This window comes from Chiloscyllium plagiosum, unplaced genomic scaffold (assembly GCF_037043375.1).
Source record: "Chiloscyllium plagiosum isolate Xiang-an unplaced genomic scaffold, Cpla_swu_hap1 HiC_scaffold_10, whole genome shotgun sequence".
Taxonomy (NCBI): Eukaryota; Metazoa; Chordata; class Chondrichthyes; order Orectolobiformes; family Hemiscylliidae; genus Chiloscyllium; species Chiloscyllium plagiosum.
In genome coordinates, this window is record NW_028270148.1 from 113,771,935 (window position 1) to 113,794,386 (window position 22,452).

Genomic DNA, 22,452 nt, shown 5'->3' on the forward strand with positions numbered 1-22,452 from the left:
AAGGACTGTACATCGGACAGGGCAGCACTCCCTCAGCACTGCACTCAAGTGTGAACTTTGACCGTTGCTCTCACCTCCCTGCAGTGGATCCTAATCACGGAGTTGTCAGGTTGTCAGGCAGTATTTTCACACATAGACTCACAGCTGGTACACACAGGTTTATCATCAGCTCCGCACTGTTGACCTCATTCCTTGTCATTAATCAAAGCCTTTCTACCTTCTGGCAAATTCTAGGAAAGGCACAGAAACTCGTTCCAGGCAGGATAAGGTTAAACTCCATTTTGTTTGCGAATAAAGGCTGACCTTAAAACGTCTAACAAATGGCAAATGAGGCAATAAAATGCATCTATGTCTTCGTTATTTACAGCACAGTGAAATACTGCACAGCTATTAAATCCTGAAGGGAAAGCTTGTGGCCAGGTAAGTGGCTGATTCTCTGGGACAGATGGATAACCTCCCCTGGTGATTGATAACATTGACAGCATTACGGGAAGGAGCTATTCATCTGACATTTGAATGTGTGATCCCATCCGTATAGCTCCAGGGCCACAGAAACATTTTAAAGGCTTAAAGCAGTTCAGTTTGTACAACACTTAAGGTTTAAAACAAATCCTGAGGCAGCAAGGCAAGCAGCAATTCAGTCACATCACTTTAAGGTTCAGATCTCAGCTGTTTGGTTGAAAACCAGAAAGAATGGGAAGGGGTCCCCATTTTCTGTCCCACTATAAGCATCAGACATTCCACCTCCCTTCAATAATTTGACGGCAATCTCCAATCTGCTTTTATTCCAGATAAAAGCACTGTGGGCGGCACGGTGGCACAGTGGTTAGCACTGTTGCCTCACAGCGGCAGAGACCCGGGTTCAATTCCCGCGACTGACTGTGTGGAGTTTGCACGTTCTCCCTGTGTCTGCGTGGGTGTGCTCCGGTTTCCTCCCACAATCCAAAGATGTGTGGGTCAGGTGAATTGGCCATGCTAAATTGCCCGTAGTGTTAGGTTAAGGGGTAAATATATGGGTGGGGGGTGGGTGGTGGGTCGGTGTGGACTTGTTGGGCCGAAGTGCCTGTTTCCACACTACAAGTAATCTAATTTCTATAAGTTATTCACACAGCATCCAAGCTGGTTTGCCACTGATATGTTCTTTGGTCTTAGGTATAAGTGCAGCAATCAGTTGATGAAACAATAACACGGTCTCCTATTTAAAGCTAAATCTATTTACAGATAGCATTCACTGAGAGCTAAGTAAAAAGGTAAAGTCTCCATAAATCTCTCCCTCTCATTGGAGTGAGACAGTGTGTGTGTGAAAGTCAGAGAGAGAGAGAGACAGACAGACAGACAGCATGTGTGTGAGAGTAAGTGTGTGTGAGTGAGTGAGTGCGTGTGTGTAAGAGATGAGAGAGAGAGCGCTGGTCTGTGTGTGAGAAAGAGAACATGTGAGATTGTGTGTGTTTGTGAGCGTGAGAATGAGAATAAATGTGTGTGTGAGTCTGAGCGAGTGAGAATGTGTATGTGAGAGCGTGAATGCATGAGAGAGGGAGTGTGTGTGTATGTGTGAGAGAGAGAGAGAGAGAGACCATGTGTCTGTGATAGACAGAGAGTGTCTGAGGGGGAGAAAGTGTGTCTGACAGTGTGTATGTGTGAAAGAGAGGGAGCATGTGTGTGTGAGAATGGACAGGTATGTGAGAGAGAGTGAATGCCTGAGAGTGTGTGTGTGTGAGTGAGACTGGGCATGTGTCTGTCACAGAGTGTGTGCATGAGAGAGAGAGAGAGTCTGTTATGTGTGTGTGTGTGAGAGAGAGAGAGTGAGAATGCCCAACCTAGCATAGCCTGATGGAAGTCCTGGGTGTATGATGGGTAAAAGATTTGTCCAGGACTTTTTTCCATAACAATTGATATTCATTGTGTTAAGCCAAAGCATTGATTGCCGATGCTGTCTTGACTTAAATATCATTTCAAATCCCAGCTTGTGAGGAGTGACTAACGATAAGGTTTAGCTTCAACATGCTTACACTGCACAGAAAGCTTGGACAGTTACTGAACGCTGATCCCCCTCGCTATGACCAACATGTTTTAAAATCTTGTTATTTGTTAGTCCCGTCTAACACTTCACTGTTAAAGCTGCTTCATGGCACTTTGCAACACACAGTCAATCCACACACAGACAAGCCGCAAACAACACTGGACGATACAGCAGAATTAAAGTTTCCCTAAATATCAGTCACCTTCCTTCTCTTCACACTAAAAATCAATTCACAATAGTCGCACCAACCATTAGTGTGGAAACTGAGAACATAAAAGAGAAAAGTGGTTTTGACTTTCCCAACCACAGCTGACGCATGTCACATAATTTATAGACTGAAGCACAGACTCAAGGTTAGTGGGGGAACATGTAAACCACTTGCTCCATGTTTACTGAGCCCCAGTGAACCGAGGCTGCTCAGACAGAACCAAATATATAGATTTCCTCACAGTGCAAAGGAAATAACTGGTAAGATCCACAAAACAGTTTGGTTTTGAATGGATGAGGAATGACTACAACTGTGAGGTGAACACACATCAACGCTGGGACAATCAGTACTGAAGTGCTAATGAATTATTTATTCATAGTTTTTATAATCCTGACATCTCCTAAAAACATCTTCACACACTCCGCTGCAGACGATGGGGGTCGATGTCACGGAGGACCTCAAGGAGGTGAAGAGCCAGCAAGCCTCGCTCTTTGCCTCGGAGGCCTCCAAGATAATCTTCCGGTCCAGGGTCCGCTCGGTGGAGCAGGACGAGACGTGTTCACGTTTCTTCTTCCAGAAGCTCCACAAAGAGAGCTCCGTGCTCAGCAGCCTGAAGGAAGAAGATGGCTCGATAATGTCATCTCAGGCTGACGTCATGAGGATCAGTAAATCCTTCTATGCCAGTGTGTATGACGCGAAGCCGACCGACAGCGCGGCCTCCCAGTCGTTCCTGTCCTCTATCACGGAGGTCTTAGACGACAGAACACGGGAGAGGCTGGACCAGCCGCTATCTCTGGACGAGCTGACCAAGGCCCTTGAGTCCTTCGAAAAGAATAAAACTCCCGGAAGCGACGGCTTACTGGTCGAGCTCTATTCTGCTCTGTGGGACTTGATTGGCCAGGACCTGCTGGAGGTGTATGTCAGTATGCTTCAGGCAGGTACCATGAGTGAATCCATGAGGAAAGGCATCATCACCCTCATCTACAAGTGGAAGGGGGAGAGGGAGGAACTCAAAAATTGGAGACCAATCTCACTGTTGAATGCGGATTACAAAATTCTGTCAAAGGTTATCGCCAACCGGGTCAGGTCTGCTCTAGGGTCGGTGATTCACCCTGACCAAACCTGTGCTGTTGCCGGGCAGGAAGATCGCTGACAGTCTCGCACTTCTTAGGGATACGATCGCCTACGTGCAGGACAGAGGGTTGGACACCTGCCTCATCAGCCTGGACCAGGTGAAAGCCTTTGACAGGATATCACGCACATATATGAAAGATATCCTCTCCAAAATGGGCTTTGGGGAGGGAATCTGCAATTGGATCAGACTGTTCTACACCAACATTGTCAGTGCAGTCTCAATCAATGGGTGGGAATCAGATAGCTTCCCAGTCAGATCTGGAGTCAGGCAGGGCTGCCCTCTCTCTCCTGCCTTGTTTGTGTGCTGCATAGAGCCATTTGCCGAGTCCATCAGGAAGGATGCGAGCCTGAGAGGGGTGACTATTCCTGGCAGCGGGGGCCTGCAGGTTAAGGCCTCCCTGTACATGGATGACGTCGCCGTTTTCTGTTTGGATTCGCTGTCCGTGCACAGACTCATGTGCATATGTGACCAGTTCGAACGGGCCAAGGGAGCCAAGGTAAACCGAGGCAAGAGCGAGGCCATGCTCTTTGGGAACTGGGCCGACCAGTCCTCGATCCCCTTCACCGTCAGGACAGACCACCTGAAGGTGCTGGGTATTTGGTTCGGGGGGGCTGGAGCGTGTGCCAAGTCTTGGGAGGACCATATCAGCAAAGTGAGGCAGAAACTGGGCAGATGGAAACTACGGTCGCTCTCCATCGAGGGTTAAAACCTGGTCATCAGGTGTGAGGCACTGTCATTGTTGTTATACGTGGCACAGGTCTGGCCTATTCCCAGAACCTGTGCCGCTGCAGTCACCTGGGACTCCTTCCAATTTATATGGAGATCAAAGATGGACCGGGTCCAAAGGGATTCGATGTATAAAGCTCTGGGGAACGGGGGAAAAAATACACCCAATGCCACCCTCACCCTGATGGCCACCTTTGTGTGTGGCTGCATCAAGCTGTGCATGGATCCCCGGTACGCAAACACCAAGTGTCACTACATACTGAGTGTCACCTGTTCCGGTGTTGCGAAGGATGGGCCTGGCCTCGCTGCTGCGGAACACTCCGAGTAGTGGGACCGTTCCGTATCACCTGTCCTTCGTGGAGAAGTTTATGAAGAAAAACACCTTTGACCACAAGTCCATCAGGAAGTGGTCAGCACGTAGTGTCCTTGAGACCCTTCGGGAAAAGGAGAGGGCGGATCCTATCGAGCGGTTCCCTGAGCAGACTGTCAAAGCCATTTGGCAGAATGCCTCATCGCCAGAACTTTCCAACAAGCAACAAGTCATGGCTTGGCTGGTGGTGAGAAGGGCTCTGCCTGTGAGATCCTTTATGCACGCCCGGACTCAGCCGCACCGCCGCTGCCCTCGAAGCGGCTGCGGGAGAGGGACGAGACTGTCACACACCTCCTTCTGGAATGTGCCTACGCAGAGGAAGTCTGGAGAGGAATGCAGTGGTGTTTGTCAAGGTTCGTCCCGAGCAGTGCCGTGACGCAGGACTCCGTGCTCTACGGTTTGTTCCCTGGGGCGCACACCAAGACGAACATCAACTGTGCCTGGAGGATCATCAACTCGGTGAAGGACGCTCTCTGGATGGTCCGAAACCTGTTCATCTTCCAGCTCAAGGAGTTGACCCCGACTGAGTGTTGCAGACTGGCACATTCCAAGGTCCAGGACTACGTGTTGAGGGACACGCTGAAGCTTGGGGCAGCTGCTGCCAAGGCACGATGGGGAAAGACCACCGTGTAACATCTGCCTGCCGAAGAAGAATAGGGGGCCCATGCAGTCATTTGGGCTCTGCTGACGCCTCAGCAGAAGAGCTGGATAGTAAATGTACAGACTTGTATATAGGAAATCTCAGATAAAATCTGGTTTTGATGGATTTTTTTTACAATAGGGTGGACTTTCATGGAAACACAAACACACAATGCTGCAGATTTGGATTTAATAATGCAACATAAGCTTATTACAAAAAAGAAATAAAGATAGGATAGAATAAACCAAACTATTTATATATAACACAATTTTAAAGATTTAAAAACACACAGTAAAGTACAATATTCCATCTATCCCATCAATAAAAAGAACACAGGACACTGCAATCCTTTTTAGGCAAAAATAAACCTGACCATTCTGTGAACCTTTTCAATGAGGAAAGGGGAATGGAGACCACTGATTCCTCTTGCATTCCACATAGCAATGAGCCCACCAATCAGAGTCTACCTGTCTGATCTGAGTTTGATCTGTGAACTGAGATTGACAGTTAACAGTTCCTGCTGCATCTCCATTCCATCTCGACCTAACTCCCCAGCACTCTTCACATCCTGTATAAATTGGTATTCCCTTTCTCACTCTGGCTTCCTTGTGTCCCAGTTCTGGTGGGTGCAAGAAATCCAACATTGCTTTTGTGTCTTATTAGAACTATGTTTAAGTTGGCACGTTGATTTTAAGTACTCTGTTGTTTCAACTTCTTGGCTTTGACACAATGAAGCCTGTTAACACTACATGGGGAACCATTTAGCATGCACTCACTAGTCTGTCAGTATAGAGCACCCCGCCAGATATACAGGGCACACAGCAGCAAGTGGTGAGCTTGGCAGATAACCTTTATTGAACTAAGTACCAAAGTTGTGAGCGAGTTCTAATCTTGTATATATTAACTTATGTGTGATTTATGTGACAGTTTCAAATCACCCCACTGTTTCATTGCAAGCATGGCAGAACGTGTTGATTAATTCACTTTGACAGAACAAATGCCTGAATACCTCTCTTAAAATGATACTTTTACACAAACAGGTTAAGTTTTAATGATGTTATCCTGCACAGTTGAACTATCAAACAAAATTCTTTGATTTTACTGCCAAGACAGTTTCAAGGACATCAATCTAGAAAGTGCTTTATGATTCGGAGATCGATAAATATAGAAAATAGGTGGAGGAGTAATCAATTTGGCCATAAATGGAAAGGCAGCCAATATTATCAAAGACCCATTGCACACCGGTAGTGCTCTCCTGCAACCTCTTCCACCAGGAAGACAGTACAAAAGCTTGAACACACACACTAGCTTCTTCCCTGATGAATGGACTCATTAACTTCAAATAATGCTGAACTTGTCAACGTTGACTAGCACATGTCCTCTGCAATGTAACCGAGATGCCTTACTCTGTCCAAGTTCATTTTCACCTTATGATCTCTATGTCTTTGCTTACTATGATCTGCCTGTGCTGCCTTCAAACAAAGCTTTCACTGTATTTAGGTACACATGACCACAAATCAAATCAATCAATCGATCAATCTTTAAGCCTGCACCACCATTCAATATGATCATGGCTGATCAGGCAATCTCAGTATTCCCATTTTCACTTTCTCTCCATATCCCTTAATCCCTTTAGCCAAAAAGGCTACGTCCCACGCCCTCTTGAACATTACTAACAAACTGGCCCCAAAATCTTTCTGTGGGAGAGAATTCCACAGGTTTACAACTCTGAGTGAAGAAATTCCTCATCATCTCAGTCCTGATGACTTACCCATTATACTTAGACTTCCCTAACATCGGAAACATTCTTCCTGCATCTAGCCTGTCTAGTCCCATCAGGATTTTATGTGCAGTATTTTGCCCCGGAACACATTAAATGGTTTGGAAATGAGTTGCTCTCCTCCTCTATGCATGTTTGTCTATTCTTTATCACGATGGTACGGGCCACCACCAAGCTGGTCGAAGTGTGAGAGATCCTTCCTCCCAAAGCCTTTAAGATCCAATTGCTGTAGGTGCTTTGTGACAAGATTTTATTTGGAAGATTCTTTGGTACTGAGCGAGCCCTTGCATTGCCCTACCATCGTTGGTAAAACAAAATCAGGTCTCACTCACATTTTTCACAAACCTAGAGATTTAGCTTCTCAACTCTGTTTTCAGGTTCATAAACTAAATGCCCCCAAATAGAATCACACAATGTACAGCTTGGAAACAGACCCTTCGGTCCAATCCTCCATGCCGACCAGATATCCCAACCTAATCTAGTCCCATTTGCCAGCACCCGACCCATATCCCTCCAAACCCTTCCTGTTCATATACCCATCCAGATGCCTTTTAAATGTTGCAATTGTACCAGCCTCCACCACTTCGTCTGGCAGCTCATTCCATACACACCACCACCCTGGGGAAAGGACCTTGACCTTCACCCTATCCATGCCCCTCATGACTTGAAAAATTTCTGTAAGGTCACCCCTCAGCCTCTGACAGTCCTGTGAAAGCAGCCCCAGCCTATTCAGCCTCTCCCTGTAGCTCAAACCCTCCAACCCTGGCAACATCCTTGTAAATCCTTTCTGAACCCTTTCAAGTTTCACCACATCTTTCCTACAGCAAGGAGACCAGAATTGAATGCAGTATTCCAAAAATGGTCTAACCAATGACAGAGAGCAGCAGAAAACCCCTAGAAATGATGTTTGTCTCATACGTTGGAACAAGTAAAGGCTTTTTCAATCAAAAAGCAGGAAGTATCTCGAGAGACAGAAATTTATAGCACAGAAGAACACCTTTTGAATCCACATTAGCTGAACCACTGTCATGTCACATTTAAAGAGTTATAATCATACCTTGTTAGATTTCTCAGCTCCTCAGCAGTTAGAGGAGGAGATTTATCGTGAGGGTGAGGATGTGGTTTCATCTCCGGGCAGACAATCTTCACCTTTGGCTGTAACAAGAGAGAGCAGGAGTTCTCATGGTTGAGCATACCAAGTTAGACAGATCCTTTGGCCTGGAGACCATCTCTAAGACCCAGATTACATGGTTAATATCAAAGTGACAGAACTTGGAGTTAACCTTAAAATAATTGTCCCGGAACAATCTAGAACTCACTATGACCTCAGCATCTCCTTTATGGATGCCATTTGAATCCGGTGCCTCATGAATCTCCAGACATCGAGCAGCAGTAATGTCAGTGAGCAAAACAGCCAATCACATCAAAGGATTCTCACAGTCAGCAAACAATTGCACTGCCTACACTTTTCAATATCATTTTCAAGAAACAATTGGGACATACTACTTTGACAAAAGAATAAGGGACAAGTTGAAGGATCAGAAGTAAACATTAAAAATAAGTTTAATGTTTATCATGCAGTGATAATGTTTATCACTGAATTATCATGCACTCGACAGCCACAGACTTTATTTTACTTTTTCCAGCCAAGGATAATTAAAAGCTATCAATCACAGGGAGGGAGCACCTCACTGAACACACACACACACAATCTCTAACCGCACTGGACATCCTTTTATTCCCAGGACTTTCGAAAGTTCAAATTCCACTCTCCCTGTCCCCGTTACATTATTCAACAATAACATACAATGTTTCCTAAATCCAACCCTCTCTGAATCACACAGCCATGGGTTTTGACCGGTCTTTGAATGAATTCCAGTCAGAAGATGCATCTGTTGTGGTCCTGAACCATCTGAGATGTCTTGGGTAGATTCACTGACACCAATCTTCCTCATTCTTATTTGTCTAAGTTACTGAAACCAAATGGGAAAGGAAGCCTGCACTTAGGTCTTAGGCAAAAGAGAAGTGCAGTCCTAATAAACAGAGTAAGTTTATTAGATAGTATTTTATAGCTGGATACATTAGATTAGATTAGATTACATTACAGTGTGGAAACAGGCCCTTTGACTCAACAAGTCCACACCGACCTGCCGAAGCGTAACCCACCCATACCCCTACATTTACCCCTTACCTAACACTACGGGCAATTTAGCATGGCCAAATTCACCTGATCTGCACATCTTTGGACTGTGGGAGGAAACCGGAGCACCCGGAGGAAACCCACACAGACACGGGGAGAACGTGCAAACTCCACACAGTCAGTCGCCTGAGGCGGGAATTGAACCCGGGTCTCTGGCGCTGTGAGGTAGCAGTGCTAACCACTGTGCCACCGTGCCGCCCACTAATATCTGAGTTACTTAATAGTCTTATGTGGAACCTCAAGCCAGACTTAACATTACTCTTTAGCTGAATAGAATGTAGCACCAATAACTTCATATAAAAGCTGGTTAGCTTCTCCTTTATAAATTGCTGGTTAGGCCTCTGTCACACTTGTATGTCCCAAATTTAGGCACTACATTTTCATAGAATCCCTACAGTGTGGAAGCAGGCCATTTGGCCCACTGTGTCCACACTGACCCTCTCCCTTACCCTATTCCCATGAGTAATCCACCTAGCCTGCACATCCCTGGATACTATGGGGCAATTTAGCACAGCCAATGCAACTAACCTGCACATCTTTGAACTGTGGGAGGAAACTGTGGGACCATCAGGAGGAACCCCATGCTGACAAGGAAAGAATGTGCAAACTCAACACAGACAGTCACCCGAGGTTGGAATCAAACCTGGGACCCTAGTGCCATGAGGCAGCAGCGCTAATCTCTGAGCCTCCGATAAGATGCTAAAACCTCTCAGTAGGACCAAAGATGGATCCCATTGACAATCACTCTTGGAAGAACCTTGAGGGTGGGTGTTAACCCTCTGTCCACCTTCCCAATGCCTCTCTGTCCACCCTCCCAATGCATCTCTGTCCACCCTCCCAATGCCTCTCTGTCCACCCTCCCAATGCATCTCTGTCCACCCTCCCAATGCCTCTCTGTCCGCTCTCCCAATGCATCTCTGTCCACCCTCCCAATGCATCTCTGTCCACCCTCCCAATGCCTTGACTTCAACTGAGGCACCATGCCATTCAGACTTCAGGAACTTTGTCGAGACCGTAGATGGAGAGTGTGGAGGAGGCTGAGCACAACAGTCCCACAGACAAGGGACTTCAGTTCCATGGGGCCTTGGAGATATTGTTCTCCAAGGTAAATAAGGGAGAGGTAACTTGGTGTCCAAAACCCTGGTGTGTTTTCACATGGCAAACAAGGTGGATGTGCACCCAGTGGCAGGAGTGTCAGTAACCAGAGGGACTCAAGTTGAAGAGAATTGGCAGTAGAACCAGACGTGAAATAAGGATAATTCATTTTAAATGTGATAATCCGGAAGGTGCTGCCTGAAATAGTGATGGAAGCTGACCCAATAACAACTCTCAAAATCCTTCATAAATCCTTCAAGGGGAGAAACCAACAGAGCAGTGAGCAAAAGGTTGGGGCTAGTAAGGTAGGTCTTTCAATGATCCATCATAGGCACTATGGGCTGAATGGCCTCAAGCTGCTACATCATTCTATGAAGGCTCTACTACATCCAGGAGCACATGTGATAAACCAATAATGACTCAAAAGACAGTACAGTGCACGAAAACTGTAAAGGACAGTGAAGGGGATGTAGCTATCGTAATATTTCAGACAGACAGTGAGATTGTGTAGGACAGCTGATTATTAGACAACCCTGTTAGGCACACCTTTTCACAGGTGTCTGCAGTGCAGTGTGCACCAAGAAGACTGACAAAAACTGAGCCAGTTTCTAACAGATACAGAAATAATTTGCATGCAACAAAAATCTGACATATAACTCTGCCCTTTGCTCAGGTGCTGAAATTACTTTTTAATTTAGATGCGTAACTCATAATTCTCTGCTTGTAGTGCATGACAGCTGTTATGACCACTGAGCCATCGATTTTTCTTCCAACGAGTCTATAAATAACAAGCAGGACTCGACTGCATTGAGGAAGCTGGGCTTACAGCCAGAATTCTGATGTTGGGAGGTTCTGAGGAATGTCCTGAATGGAGAATCAGGCTCAAGGGGCCGAATGGCCTACTCCAGTTCCTATTTCTTATGGCCTGGATCCTGCCTGGTCAGGGAAGTGACACATTAGGCTGCACACGTCCATGCAGATTAGCAGGGAGTTAAGCAATAAATCACATGAACAACACTTGCATAAGAGTTAGCTGTGTCGTGACACAACCTGATGTATCCACTCCCCTCTTTTAAAATCCCCTCAGTCAGTCACTACAAAAATCATTAATTCTTTGCAACACATAATTCTAATGCACTTCAGTTAAAACAGTCACTCGATCAAAATTAAGAAGCCAATTGCAAGGTTTTCTTGAGTGTAAGAAAGAGGAATTTTATTACCTACTCACTCTGAGGAAAAACAATTTCACATATGTTTCCTAAACTTGCCTCAATTTATTGCTGGCTGATTGCTGCAGCCATTTTCTGTCCATTTTCCTTCCCTGATAAACCCATGGCAGCTGTAAGATCTCAGGTATTAGAATAAGATCATTTTATACATTACTGATCCCCTGGCCAAACTTTCACAGTAATTGGCAATTAACCAGAGAGGACAAAGTTAAAAATCATACAATACCAGGTTATAGTCCAACAGGTTTAATTGTGACAACCAACTAATAAAGGAGCATCACTCCGAAAGCTAGTGCTTCCAATTAAACCTGTAGGACTATAACCTGGTGTTGTGTGATTTTTAACTTTGTACACCCCAGCCCAACACCGGCATCTCCAAATCGTAACCAGAGAGGAGGGGAGGATAATTTTGTTTTATCTAGTACAGCGAGTTGGGACACTGAAGCAGAATCAAGAATAACTTTCAAAAGGGATAAACACTTGCAGCAGGAACACGGGCTGGAGTGTGGGGGAAGGGTGGGGGTGTGTGGAATATTCAACAAATTTAACAAAGAGACAGGATGGGTGAAAGGGCACTTATTGATCTTTTGCAGTTGATTATTCTATGATTGTAGGAAGAGAGGTAAAGGATGTATAATTATTTTAAACTAATATTCACCAGGAAGAGTCCCAGAAAAGGATATTCACCGCAAAATTGGTTACTAGCTTCCTTGAACACAGACCCAGCCAAGAAGACTACAATCACTCTGTGCTCTAGCTTCCTGAATGGTAAATAAGAAGACAGGAACATTAGGGTTAAGGCTAAATTTAGCAGGAGGTGACAACACTGGCACTAGCAATCCAGTGATGATACAGCTGAATATAGCTAATGCACTGGGGGCACAGGTTTGTATGCCATCTTGGCACATGATACAACTTGAATTCAATGAATAAATCTGGAATTAAAAGTCTGGCGGTAGCCATTAAACCTGTATCAAATCTTTAAAACAGATCATTTGCTTCACTCATGTCCTTTCAGGAAGGAAATCTGCCTTCCTTACCTGATCTTACTTACCGACATGGGACTCTAGGTCCACAGCAATGGGGTTTGCTCTTAAATGCCCCTGAAATGGCCCCTGCGACACACAGAGGCAACTGGGGATGAGCAACAAGTCACATAAAAAATAAAGGGAAAAAAATTCTTCAGGTTTCCGATATTGACAGCAGGATCAGAGAACCCACTTTGTTTTCCAAGAACCAACTTGGCATGTGGCTGGCACAGTGATTAGCACTGTTGCTTCACAGCACCAGGGACCTGGGTTCGATTCCTGCCTCAGGCAACTGTCTGTGTGGAGTTTGTACATTCTCCCCATGTCTGTGTGGGTTTCCTCTGGGTGCTCTGGTTTCCTCTCAGAGTTCAAGGATGCGCAGGTTAGGGTGGATTGGCCATGTTAAACTGTCCAGGGATGTGTAGGTTGAGTGTTTTAGCCATGGGGAGTCTTGGGAGATGGTCTGGGTGGGATGCTGTTCAGAGGGTTGGTGTGGATTTGATGGGCCAAATGACCTTGTTTCCACACTGCGGAAATTCTTTAAAGTCTATTTTTTTTAAAAAATCAAGGATGAGCATCATCAGGCTATGTGATCAGGAAGACAAATTTACATCGCTCATGTTACAATCGCCTTCAATATAGAAGATTAAAGGTTGGCCCAGAGGTAAAGAGTTAAGTGTCAATTTTCTAATATGTAAATACATCAGTAATGATAACAGAGATCACATGACAGTAGACTTCAGGGAGAGTTGATTTGATGAACAGCCTTGTCCTATGATTATACTGGGCTCAGGAACAGAAGGAAGCCATTCAGCCCTTTCAGCCTGTTTTCTCCTGATTGATCTGGTTGTCGTCACAATCCCTTTTATTGCCTATGCTCCCATAATCCTTGTCTCTCTAGTTGATCAAAAACTGTACCAAGCTCAGCCTTAAACAAATTCAATGACCCAGCTTCCACTGTCTCCTGAGAAAGAAAATACACTACACTCATGGCCTTCTAGGAGAAAAACATTATCTTCATCTCTGTCATGAAGAGGACTTCTTACTTATAAACCGTGTTCCCTCATTCTCATCTTCCCTACAGGGGAAATATCCTCCCAGCTTCCACCCTATCGAGACTCCTCGGGACCTTATACGCATCAATAAGGAGATCTCTTGCTCTTCTCAACTCCAGAGGCTACATCCCCAGCCTGTCCAGTCTTTCCTCTTTAGGTAAAGGCTTCATCATGGGAATGAATTGAAGGAAGCTTCTGTCAAACTGCTTCTGAAGCAATTCCATCCTCTTTCAACTGAGGAGACTAAAATTGTAAAGAGTGCTCCAGCTGTGAGCTCTTACTCAGAACTTTAAATGAGAAGTTAATCCTAGCGACAGCTTAGATTGTAACAATAGCTTCAGATCCTACCAAGGAGAAAACCTCTTGAAAAACCCATAACTGATGAAACTGACGGGTTTAGGATCATCAGAATGGGATGGGATAATCAAGAGAAATTATTTCTTGTGGTAGGGTGATCTAGAATCCAGAATCTTTTCATGGAGCAGGACTTCTCACCAACGAGAATGGAACTCTCAAACTCTCCATGCTACAGAGCTGGGACATCCATTCAGCCCCACCCATTCTACTATCCCATTATCTTGTAGCTGATCCATGCCTCAGCTTCAGTTTGTTCATCCTGGCCAAACAAACACCAGCTCAGTTTTGGCATTTAGTCAAACCCCAATGATGATAGTGTTTTTTACAGAATACAGGTGGAAGCAGGCCATTCGGCCCATTGAGTCCACACTGACCCTCCGAAGAGCATTCCACCCTATCCCATAACCTCACATTTCTCATGGTTAACCCACCTAGTCTGCACACTATAGTCAATTTCCCAAGGCCAATTCACCTAACCTGCACATCTTTGGACTGTGGGAGGAAACCAGAGCACCCAGAGGAAACCCACACAGACAGGGGGAGAACGTGCAAACTCCACACAAACCTTCAACTCATTTACAAAGGTGTCTGGATATCCATCTGAAATCCAGCAGGGAAGGCTCAAGAATGAGATTGTGCTGGTGGGTGGTTTGTTTCTAATGGATATGATGGGGGGGGCAGAGTGGCCTCCTTCTGTGGCTGTAGGTTTTCCTACATTTTCCTAAAACTCTGAAAAGGGCAAGTGCAAGGATGTGGGGAGACAGTAGGAAAGGGGCGTACTTTGGATTGCTCTTCAGGAGGGCCAGCACTAACATGATGCATGGAATGGCCTCTTTCTGTGCCACAGTGTATCAATAATTCTATTCCATTATGTACCGTCTACAGAATTCACTGCAGTAATTCACCAAAGATTCTCAGATGGCACCTTCCAAAATCCACAACCACTTCCACCTGAAAGGATAAGGGCAGCAGATCCAAGGGAACACCACCCCGTGCAAGTTCTCCTCCAAGCCACTCACCATCCTGACTTGGAAATATATCGCCATTCCTTCAGTGTTGCTGGGTCAAAATCCTGGAATTCTCTCCCTGAGGGCATTGTGGGTCTACCAACCGCACATGGTTCAAGATGGCAGCTCACCCCCACCATCTTAAAGGACAACTAGGGACAGGGCAATAAATGCTGGGCCCAGCCAGTGGCACCCACATCCCATGAGTGAATTATTTTTTAAAATACTATTATTCTATCCTCCTAATTTAGCCTTTTCAGACCTAGTCACATTCTGCAAGATACCTAGTGCCCCCTCAGAGGGCAACATTGCATTCCTGAGGTCACACCCAGAGAATCCCTAGAGACTGAGCTCTCTGCTAAAAACCAGGGGAGAGTCTGGATGTGAATCAGAAGGGAAAGGCTTTTAACGCTGCTTCCATTTAACCAATCGGTGAACTGATGAAGCAGGTGGAAGTGCTGTTGTTATTTCCATGTTGTCAAGTTCCATTTGTGGACCCATCAATCGATGTGAAGATGCCGCTATTGATTGGGTGAGCATAACTTTGTTTCCATTTCTTGCATTTAACAAGGGGAAAAAAAATCAATAGATACATGCATGGTTCCCTTCAGTTGGTTTCCTGTGAGTAATTTTGAAAGAGACTCCGATAAAGCCATTTCCAAACCAGCACTAGCGTCCCCACACTGTCATTGAAACCCCCGCAGCGTCCTTTTGCAAGCTGCAAAGACTAGCGACAGGTAAAAGGGGAGGCATACATATCCTCGGCTTTCTGAGCAATGTCAATAACGTCTGCAGAAAAACACAGGCAGGCCCCTAATATTCTCAGAGACAGCAGCTGAAGCTCTTTGGCATGCAGGTGAGTAGAGGACACACAGTTGACTCTTTACTGTAAGCTTTGATGTAATGGGAGTCAGCAACCAGTGCAGTCAATGTCAATGAGAGCCTCACGTTTGGAGCAGCTCCTTGCTAGAGAATCTCAGCTGGTAAGATAAGGTATGGTAGGAATGTACAGAGATGTGAGGAGCTCTTTCAATGACACAGGACTAATGGACAGAATGGCGTCCCATGCAGTAATATTAGCGAAATACTGCAGATGCTGGAAATCCAAAATTCAAACAGAAAATGTTGGCAAAACTCAGCAGTGTTGTGGAGACAGATGCAGAGTAAATGATCTGTCATTTTTCAGAGGGTCTTTTTCAGTGCTTGTTAGTGTTTGAAGGGTAGTTTTATATGGGCCCTCCTGTCACTTAGTCAAATTCAAGCTTCGCACCGATGCGACTTGTTGGTGCGTTGGCGATAGAGTGCAGAACCAATCGGCAGAGGCGAGATATCAAACAAACCGGGTGCACAAGATGAACCAAATGGCCTCTCATGCAGCAACAATTCTGAGATTCTATCTTTCGTTTTCTCTGCAGATGCTGCTCCAGCTGCTGAGGGTCCCTTGCATTTTCTGTTTTGGATCCCTCTGTGCTGTATCAGTCTCGGACTGCTAACGCACTCTCAGTTAGCTCAGTTGGCTGGATGGCTGGTTTATAATGCAGAGTGATACCAACAGCCTGGGTTCCATTCCTACACTGGCTGAGGTGACCGTGAAGGGCTCTCCTTCTCAATCTCACCCCATCTCCTGAGACGTAGTGAGCCTCTAGTTAAACTCACCATCAGTCCTCTCTCTCAAACATTTATTCATTTTGTGGGCGTTGCTGGCTGGGTCCAGCATTTATTGCCCGTCCCTAGTTGCCCCTTGAGAAGGTGGAAGTGAGCTGCCTTCTTGAACCGCTGCAGCCCATGTGCTGTGGGTTGACCCACTATGTCCCTTAGGGAGGGAATTCCAGAATTATGACCCAGCGACCCTGAAGAAATGGCGATATATTTCAAAATCAGGCTGGTGAGTGGCTCGGAGGGGAAGTTGCAGGGGGTGGTGTTCCCATGTATCTGCTGCCCTTGTCATTCTAGATGGAAGTGGTCGTGGTAGAGAGAGTGGCTTTACATCTTTACACTTTATTCAAACATGGATTGCTTTCTACATGTCTCTGTAGATCTCTAATCCATGTGGTGACTGAGCAGGAATCCCAGAGAGGCGAAGAAGGTGGGTAAAGCTAGATTCTGAGGAAGGGTCACTGGACTCAAAACGTTAACTCTGATTTCTCTCCATGGATGCTGCTGGACCTGGACCTGCTGAGCTTTTCCAGCAGTTCCTGTTTTGGCCAGACTCTGGATGGCTCACTCCGAGAAGTGTAAACATAGACAGCAAACATTTGGCACTTTCAGCATGTTTGAGCACAGCTAAACACTTCAAGTCACATTGATCCCCTCCAACACGTGAGGTGAATATTAGCCAAAGTACAGAAGTGGCCTAATTACAGAGATGGCCTGACAAGAGCAATTAATGTGACCTGTTTGGTTGGGTGAATTTTCTGTACCTGAGTGTATCTTACAAACATCAGTCACGTTGTTGATGCAGTGAAGAGGGATGTTTGCAGAGTGCAGTCACAAAACAACGCAGCAACAAGACAAACACTCAAGGGATCAAATCACTGACAGCTTCTGAGTTTATAACTTGTGAACAGTCAGCGATATCTCGATGCTCAGATACGCTCAACAACGAGTCCCCTCAGGTGTCGTTTCCACAATCACCCAGCAGCAATAATCATTTATTTGTTGATAATTACCCTGAACATTCGAGCTAGGTTTGTTTTTAATCAAAATGCTATCGTGCATTTGGCAGTGCCCATTGCAAGGACGAATCTGGAAATTCAAACTGGCCTGAGTTCTGTCGTTACTCATTGCCCTGGAGAGGTGTTTTACAAGCACGCTCAATGACCAGAAAGCTCACCTTGACCAGTGCACCCTTGAAGCCCGGCTGACAGTCCATAATTCGCAGCATCTCAATTCTTTTCTAGGAGAAAATGGACAGAATTTCATAACAAAATGCAGAAACAATGAGGTGATTTAGAAAATAAGACTTAGGAGCAGGAAGAGGTCATTCAGCCCCTTCAGCATGCTCTGCCATTCCATACCATCATGGCTGATCTCATCTCGGCCACAACTCCACTTTCCTGCCCGCTCTCCACCCGTTACAATTAAAAATCTGTCTATGCTCTCCTTAAATTTACTCAATGTCACCAGTTTCTATCGCACTCTGGGGAAGTGAATTCCACAGATTCACAACCCTATGAGAGAAATAATTCCTCCTCCTCTCTGTTTTAAATAGAGTCAGTGAGATGTACAACACTGAAACAGACACTTCATTCCAACTCGTCCACGCCGACCAGATATCCTAACCTAATCTAGTCCCATCTGCCAGCATTTGGCCCATATCCCTGTAAACCCTTTCTATTCAAACACCTATCCAGATGCTTTTTAAATGTCATAATTGTACCAGCCTCCACCACTTACTCTGGCAGCTAATTCTATACACGCACCATCCTCTGCATGAAAAAGTTGCCCTTTAGGTCCCTTTTATATCTTTCCCCTCTCACCCTATGCCCTCTAGCTCTGGACTCCCCTACCCTGGGGAAAAAAACCTTGTCTATTTACCCTATCCATGCCCCTCATGATTTTATAAACCTCTATAAAGTCACCCCTCAGCCTCCGACGCTCCAGGGAAAACAGCCCCAACCTATCCAGCCTCTCCCTATAGCTCAAACCCTCCAACCCTGGCAACATCCTTGTAAATCTTTTCTGAACCCTTTCAAGTTTTACAACAACCTTCCAATAGGAAGAAGACCAGAACTGCACACAATATTCCAAAAGTGGTCTAACCAATGTCCTGTACAGCAGTCCCTTATCCTCAAACCATAACCTCTCATTCTAGATTGTCCCAAATGAGGAAACATTCTCTTTATTTTGTCAATCCTATTTTACATCCCTCAATTGGATTTCCTCTCATTCTGTTAAACTCCAGATAGTATCATCCTAAACTTGTCAATTTCTCTTCATAAGACAAACCCTTCACTTCTGGAATCAATTTAGTGAATATTTTCTGATCTTCTTCCAATACAATTACATCCATCCTCATGTGAAAGGACCATAAACTGGACACAATACTCCACATGCGGTCTCACTCATGCCTTGTACATTTTCCTACTTTTATACTCAATTCTTTTAGCAATAAATGTCAAAAATCCATTTGCCTTCCTTATTACCTGCTGCACCTACTAACTAGCTTTCTGAGATTCATGCCCAAGGACACCCAGATCCCTCTGCACCGAAGCACTCTGAAGTTTCTCTCCATTTAGAAAATAAGTTGCCTTTCCTATTCCTCCAACCAAAATGTGTATAACTTCGCATTTGTTCATGACCCTGCTCCCAAAATATAAGAAATATGGTAAATGAGCTTGTGGTGTAGATTGAAATTGTTGGGTATGAGGTGGTGGGCATCAGTGTGATGTGGCTGCAGGGATCAGGATTGGGGGTGGAATATTCAATGATGTACATCTTATTGAAAAGATAGGCAGGTGGGCTGAGGGGTGGGGTTGTCTTATTAGTAAGAAATTAAGTTAAGTCAATACTAAGAAACAAAGTAGGGTCAGATGGTGTAGAATCTGTGTGGGTAGAATTGAGGAACCACAAAAGGTGAAAAAAAATTGTTGGAGTCATGTACAGGTCTCCAAACATTAGTCAGGAGCTGGGGCGCAAGATACACCAGGAGATAGAAAAGATGTGTAGGAAAGGCAAAGTTACAGTGATCATGGGGGATTTCAACATGCAGGCGGACTGGGAAAATCAGGTTGTTACTGGATTGCAAGAAAAAGAATTTGTGGAATGTCTATGAGATGGCTTTTTGGAACAGGTTGTGGAGGAGCCCAGAAGGGAACAGGCAATACTGGATTTAGTGTTGTGCAATGAGGCAGATTTGATAAGGGAGTTTAAGGTGAAGGAACCCTTAGGAAGCAGTGATCATAATATGATTGAATTTACTCTGCAGGTTGAGAGGGAGAAGATAGAATCAGAGATAACGATATTACAGCCTATTAAAGGCAACTACAGAGGCATGAGGGAGGAGCTGAATGGGAGAGGAGCTCAGCAGGAAAGACAGTGGAACAGCAATGGCAGGAGTTTCTGGGAGTAACTGAGGAGGTATAGTAAGGATGCATCCCGAGGGAAAAGAAGCATGGTACAGGGAGGATGAGGGAACCGTGGCTGACGAGGGAAGTCAGGGACAACATAAAAGCAAAAGGGAAAGCACATAATGTGGCTAAGGGGAATGGGAAACTAGACAACTGGGAAGCGACAAAGACCAACAATGGGCAACAAAAATAGAAATAAGGAGGGAGAAGATTAAATATGAGGGTGAGCTAACCAGTAATATAAAGGAAGACTGTAAGAGTTTCTTTAGATATATAAACAGCAAAAGTGAGGCAAAAGTGGGCCACTGGAAAATGACATGAGAGAGGTAGTAGTGGGGAACTAGGAAATGGCTGAGGAACTGAATAATTACTTTGCATCAGTGTTCATGGTGGGAGACACGAATAATATCCCAAAAATTCAAGAGAGTGGGGAGATAGAGCTGAGTATGGTGACCATCACCAAGGAGAAGGTGTTAGAAAAACTGCATGGCCTGAAGGTGGATAAATCACTGGGACCAGATGGACTACACCCCAGAGTTCAAAGGGAGATAACTGAAGAGATAGTGGAGGTGTTAGTGGTGATCTTTCAGGATCCCTAAAATTAGGGAGGGTCCCAGAGGACTGGAAAATCACTAATGTGACACATCTGTTTAAAAAGGGATTAAGGTGAAAGATGGAAAATTACAGACTGATTTGCTGACACTTGGTCATGGGTAAGATCCTGGAATCCATTGTGAAGGATGAGATTTCTGAATACTTGAAAATGTATGATAAAATAGGGCAAAGTCAGCATGGTTACATCAAGGGGAGGTCATGCCTGACAAACCTTTGAAGAAGTAACAGGCTGATTAAATCAAAGAGAGCCAATGGGTGTTATCTATCTGGACTTCAAGAAGGCCTTTGACCAGGTGCCGCACAGGAGGGTACTGAGTAAGATAAGGGCCCATGGTGCTAGAGGCAATATGCTAGCATGGATAGAAGCTTGGCTGCTTGGCGGAAAGCAGAGATTGGGGATGAAAGGGTCCTTCTCAGCATAGCAGCCGTGTTCCATAAGGCTCAGTGTTGGGATCACAACTTTTCACTTTATATATTAACGATCTAGATGAAGGAATTGAGGGCATTCTGGCTAAGTTTGCAGATGGTACAAAGATAGATTAGATTAGATCCCCTACAGTGTGGAAACTGGCCTTTCGGCCCAACAAGTCCACACCGAACCTCTGAAGAGTACCCCACCCAGACCCATTTCCCTATGACTGATGTACCTAACACTATGGACAATTTAGCATGGTCAATTCAGCTAACCTGTACATCTTTGGATTGTGGGAGGAAACCCACGCAGACACAGGGAGAATGTGCAAACTCCACACAGCCAGTCACCCAAAGCTAGAATTGAACCCATGTCCCTAGCGCTGTGAGGCAGCAGTGCTAACCACTGAGCCACCGTGAACTTCCCAGGCATGCTAAGATCTGCAACACTCTTATAAAAAGCTAACAGCTGTATTTTAGTAAATTATGTTGAGAAATATTTCTTTGTCAAGTCAATCAGGTCTGTCAATCGCTACAAATGAACTGATCTTCTTAAATCATCCATCATGTATTTAAAATTTGAAAAAATACTTTTCCACTGAACGTTTGACCTTATTCATTCCTGCTTTTCTGACAGTAATGACTTATGCTTGTTTATGGATTAGGTCTGAATCTCTCATATTAATTAAAGGGAATAATTTCATATTAGCCAAGATAATGTATACTGCATATTTCATACATGGTTACTGAAAGGTGAACTAGAGCATATTCCAACTGCCTAATAAGGCAATACATTCAAATATAATGTCCCCAAATTCTGCCCTCGTCATGATTGGCTAATGCAACAACTGGTGTCTTGAGTTGAGACACCTGGAGGTTCACATAAACAAAAGTGGCACAAGTCAACAGAGCTACTGATAAATTGGAAGGATCCCGTATAATCTAGTACCAGAGGTGAACAGCACAAAAACAAGCAAGTTATGCCAATCCTGTATAAATTAGAGAGTTTTGGTCTCAGCTAAAGCGTTGTTCTGATACTTCAGAAAGAATGTCAAGGGTTTGGAGGGTACAGAGATTTACCAGATCAGTACCAGAGTTAAGGGAATTTGGTTACATGAAGAAATTGGAGAAGCCAGAGTTCTCCTTAAAGTAAAATGACACCAAAGGGTGATTTAACAGTTGAAGTGTTTTGAAAAGTAGATAAGCAGAGACAACATCACATGGATCACTGAGTTTCTTCCCTAACTCTCTCGGCCTCTCTGTCCTCCTCAAAGAAGCTCTTTAAAACTGACCTCTTAGATCCAGGCGATAGTCACCTGCCCTGTTAGCTCCACATGTGGCTCAGGGTGAAATTGCCTTTGATTCCCACAAGCTCTGCTTTTATCACGCTCGAGGTGATATGCAAATACAGTGTGTTGTTGTGCTGATAGGATCAGTTGCAACTAGGACAGTCACACGGCAAAGTGGAAACATGAAATCAGCAGAAACTCAGTGCCACAGGTGAGAG

At 44.9% G+C, this 22,452-nt stretch overlaps 1 protein-coding gene across 3 annotated transcripts in view; it reads right to left on the reverse strand.

Moving 5' to 3' along the window:
• LOC122553107 (uncharacterized) overlaps positions 1-22,452 on the reverse strand; it is a 140,611-nt gene that overhangs the window by 104,354 nt on the left and 13,805 nt on the right. For 2 of the 3 annotated variants that reach the window (XM_043696654.2, XM_043696653.2), the window contains exons 4-5: positions 17,684-17,746; positions 7,937-8,034 (exon numbers count right to left, since the gene is read on the reverse strand). In XM_043696654.2, the coding sequence (XP_043552589.2) occupies positions 7,937-8,034; positions 17,684-17,746 (161 nt within the window). The remainder of the gene's footprint in view (positions 1-7,936; positions 8,035-17,683; positions 17,747-22,452) is intronic. The other variant, XM_087990982.1, reaches the window with a different exon arrangement.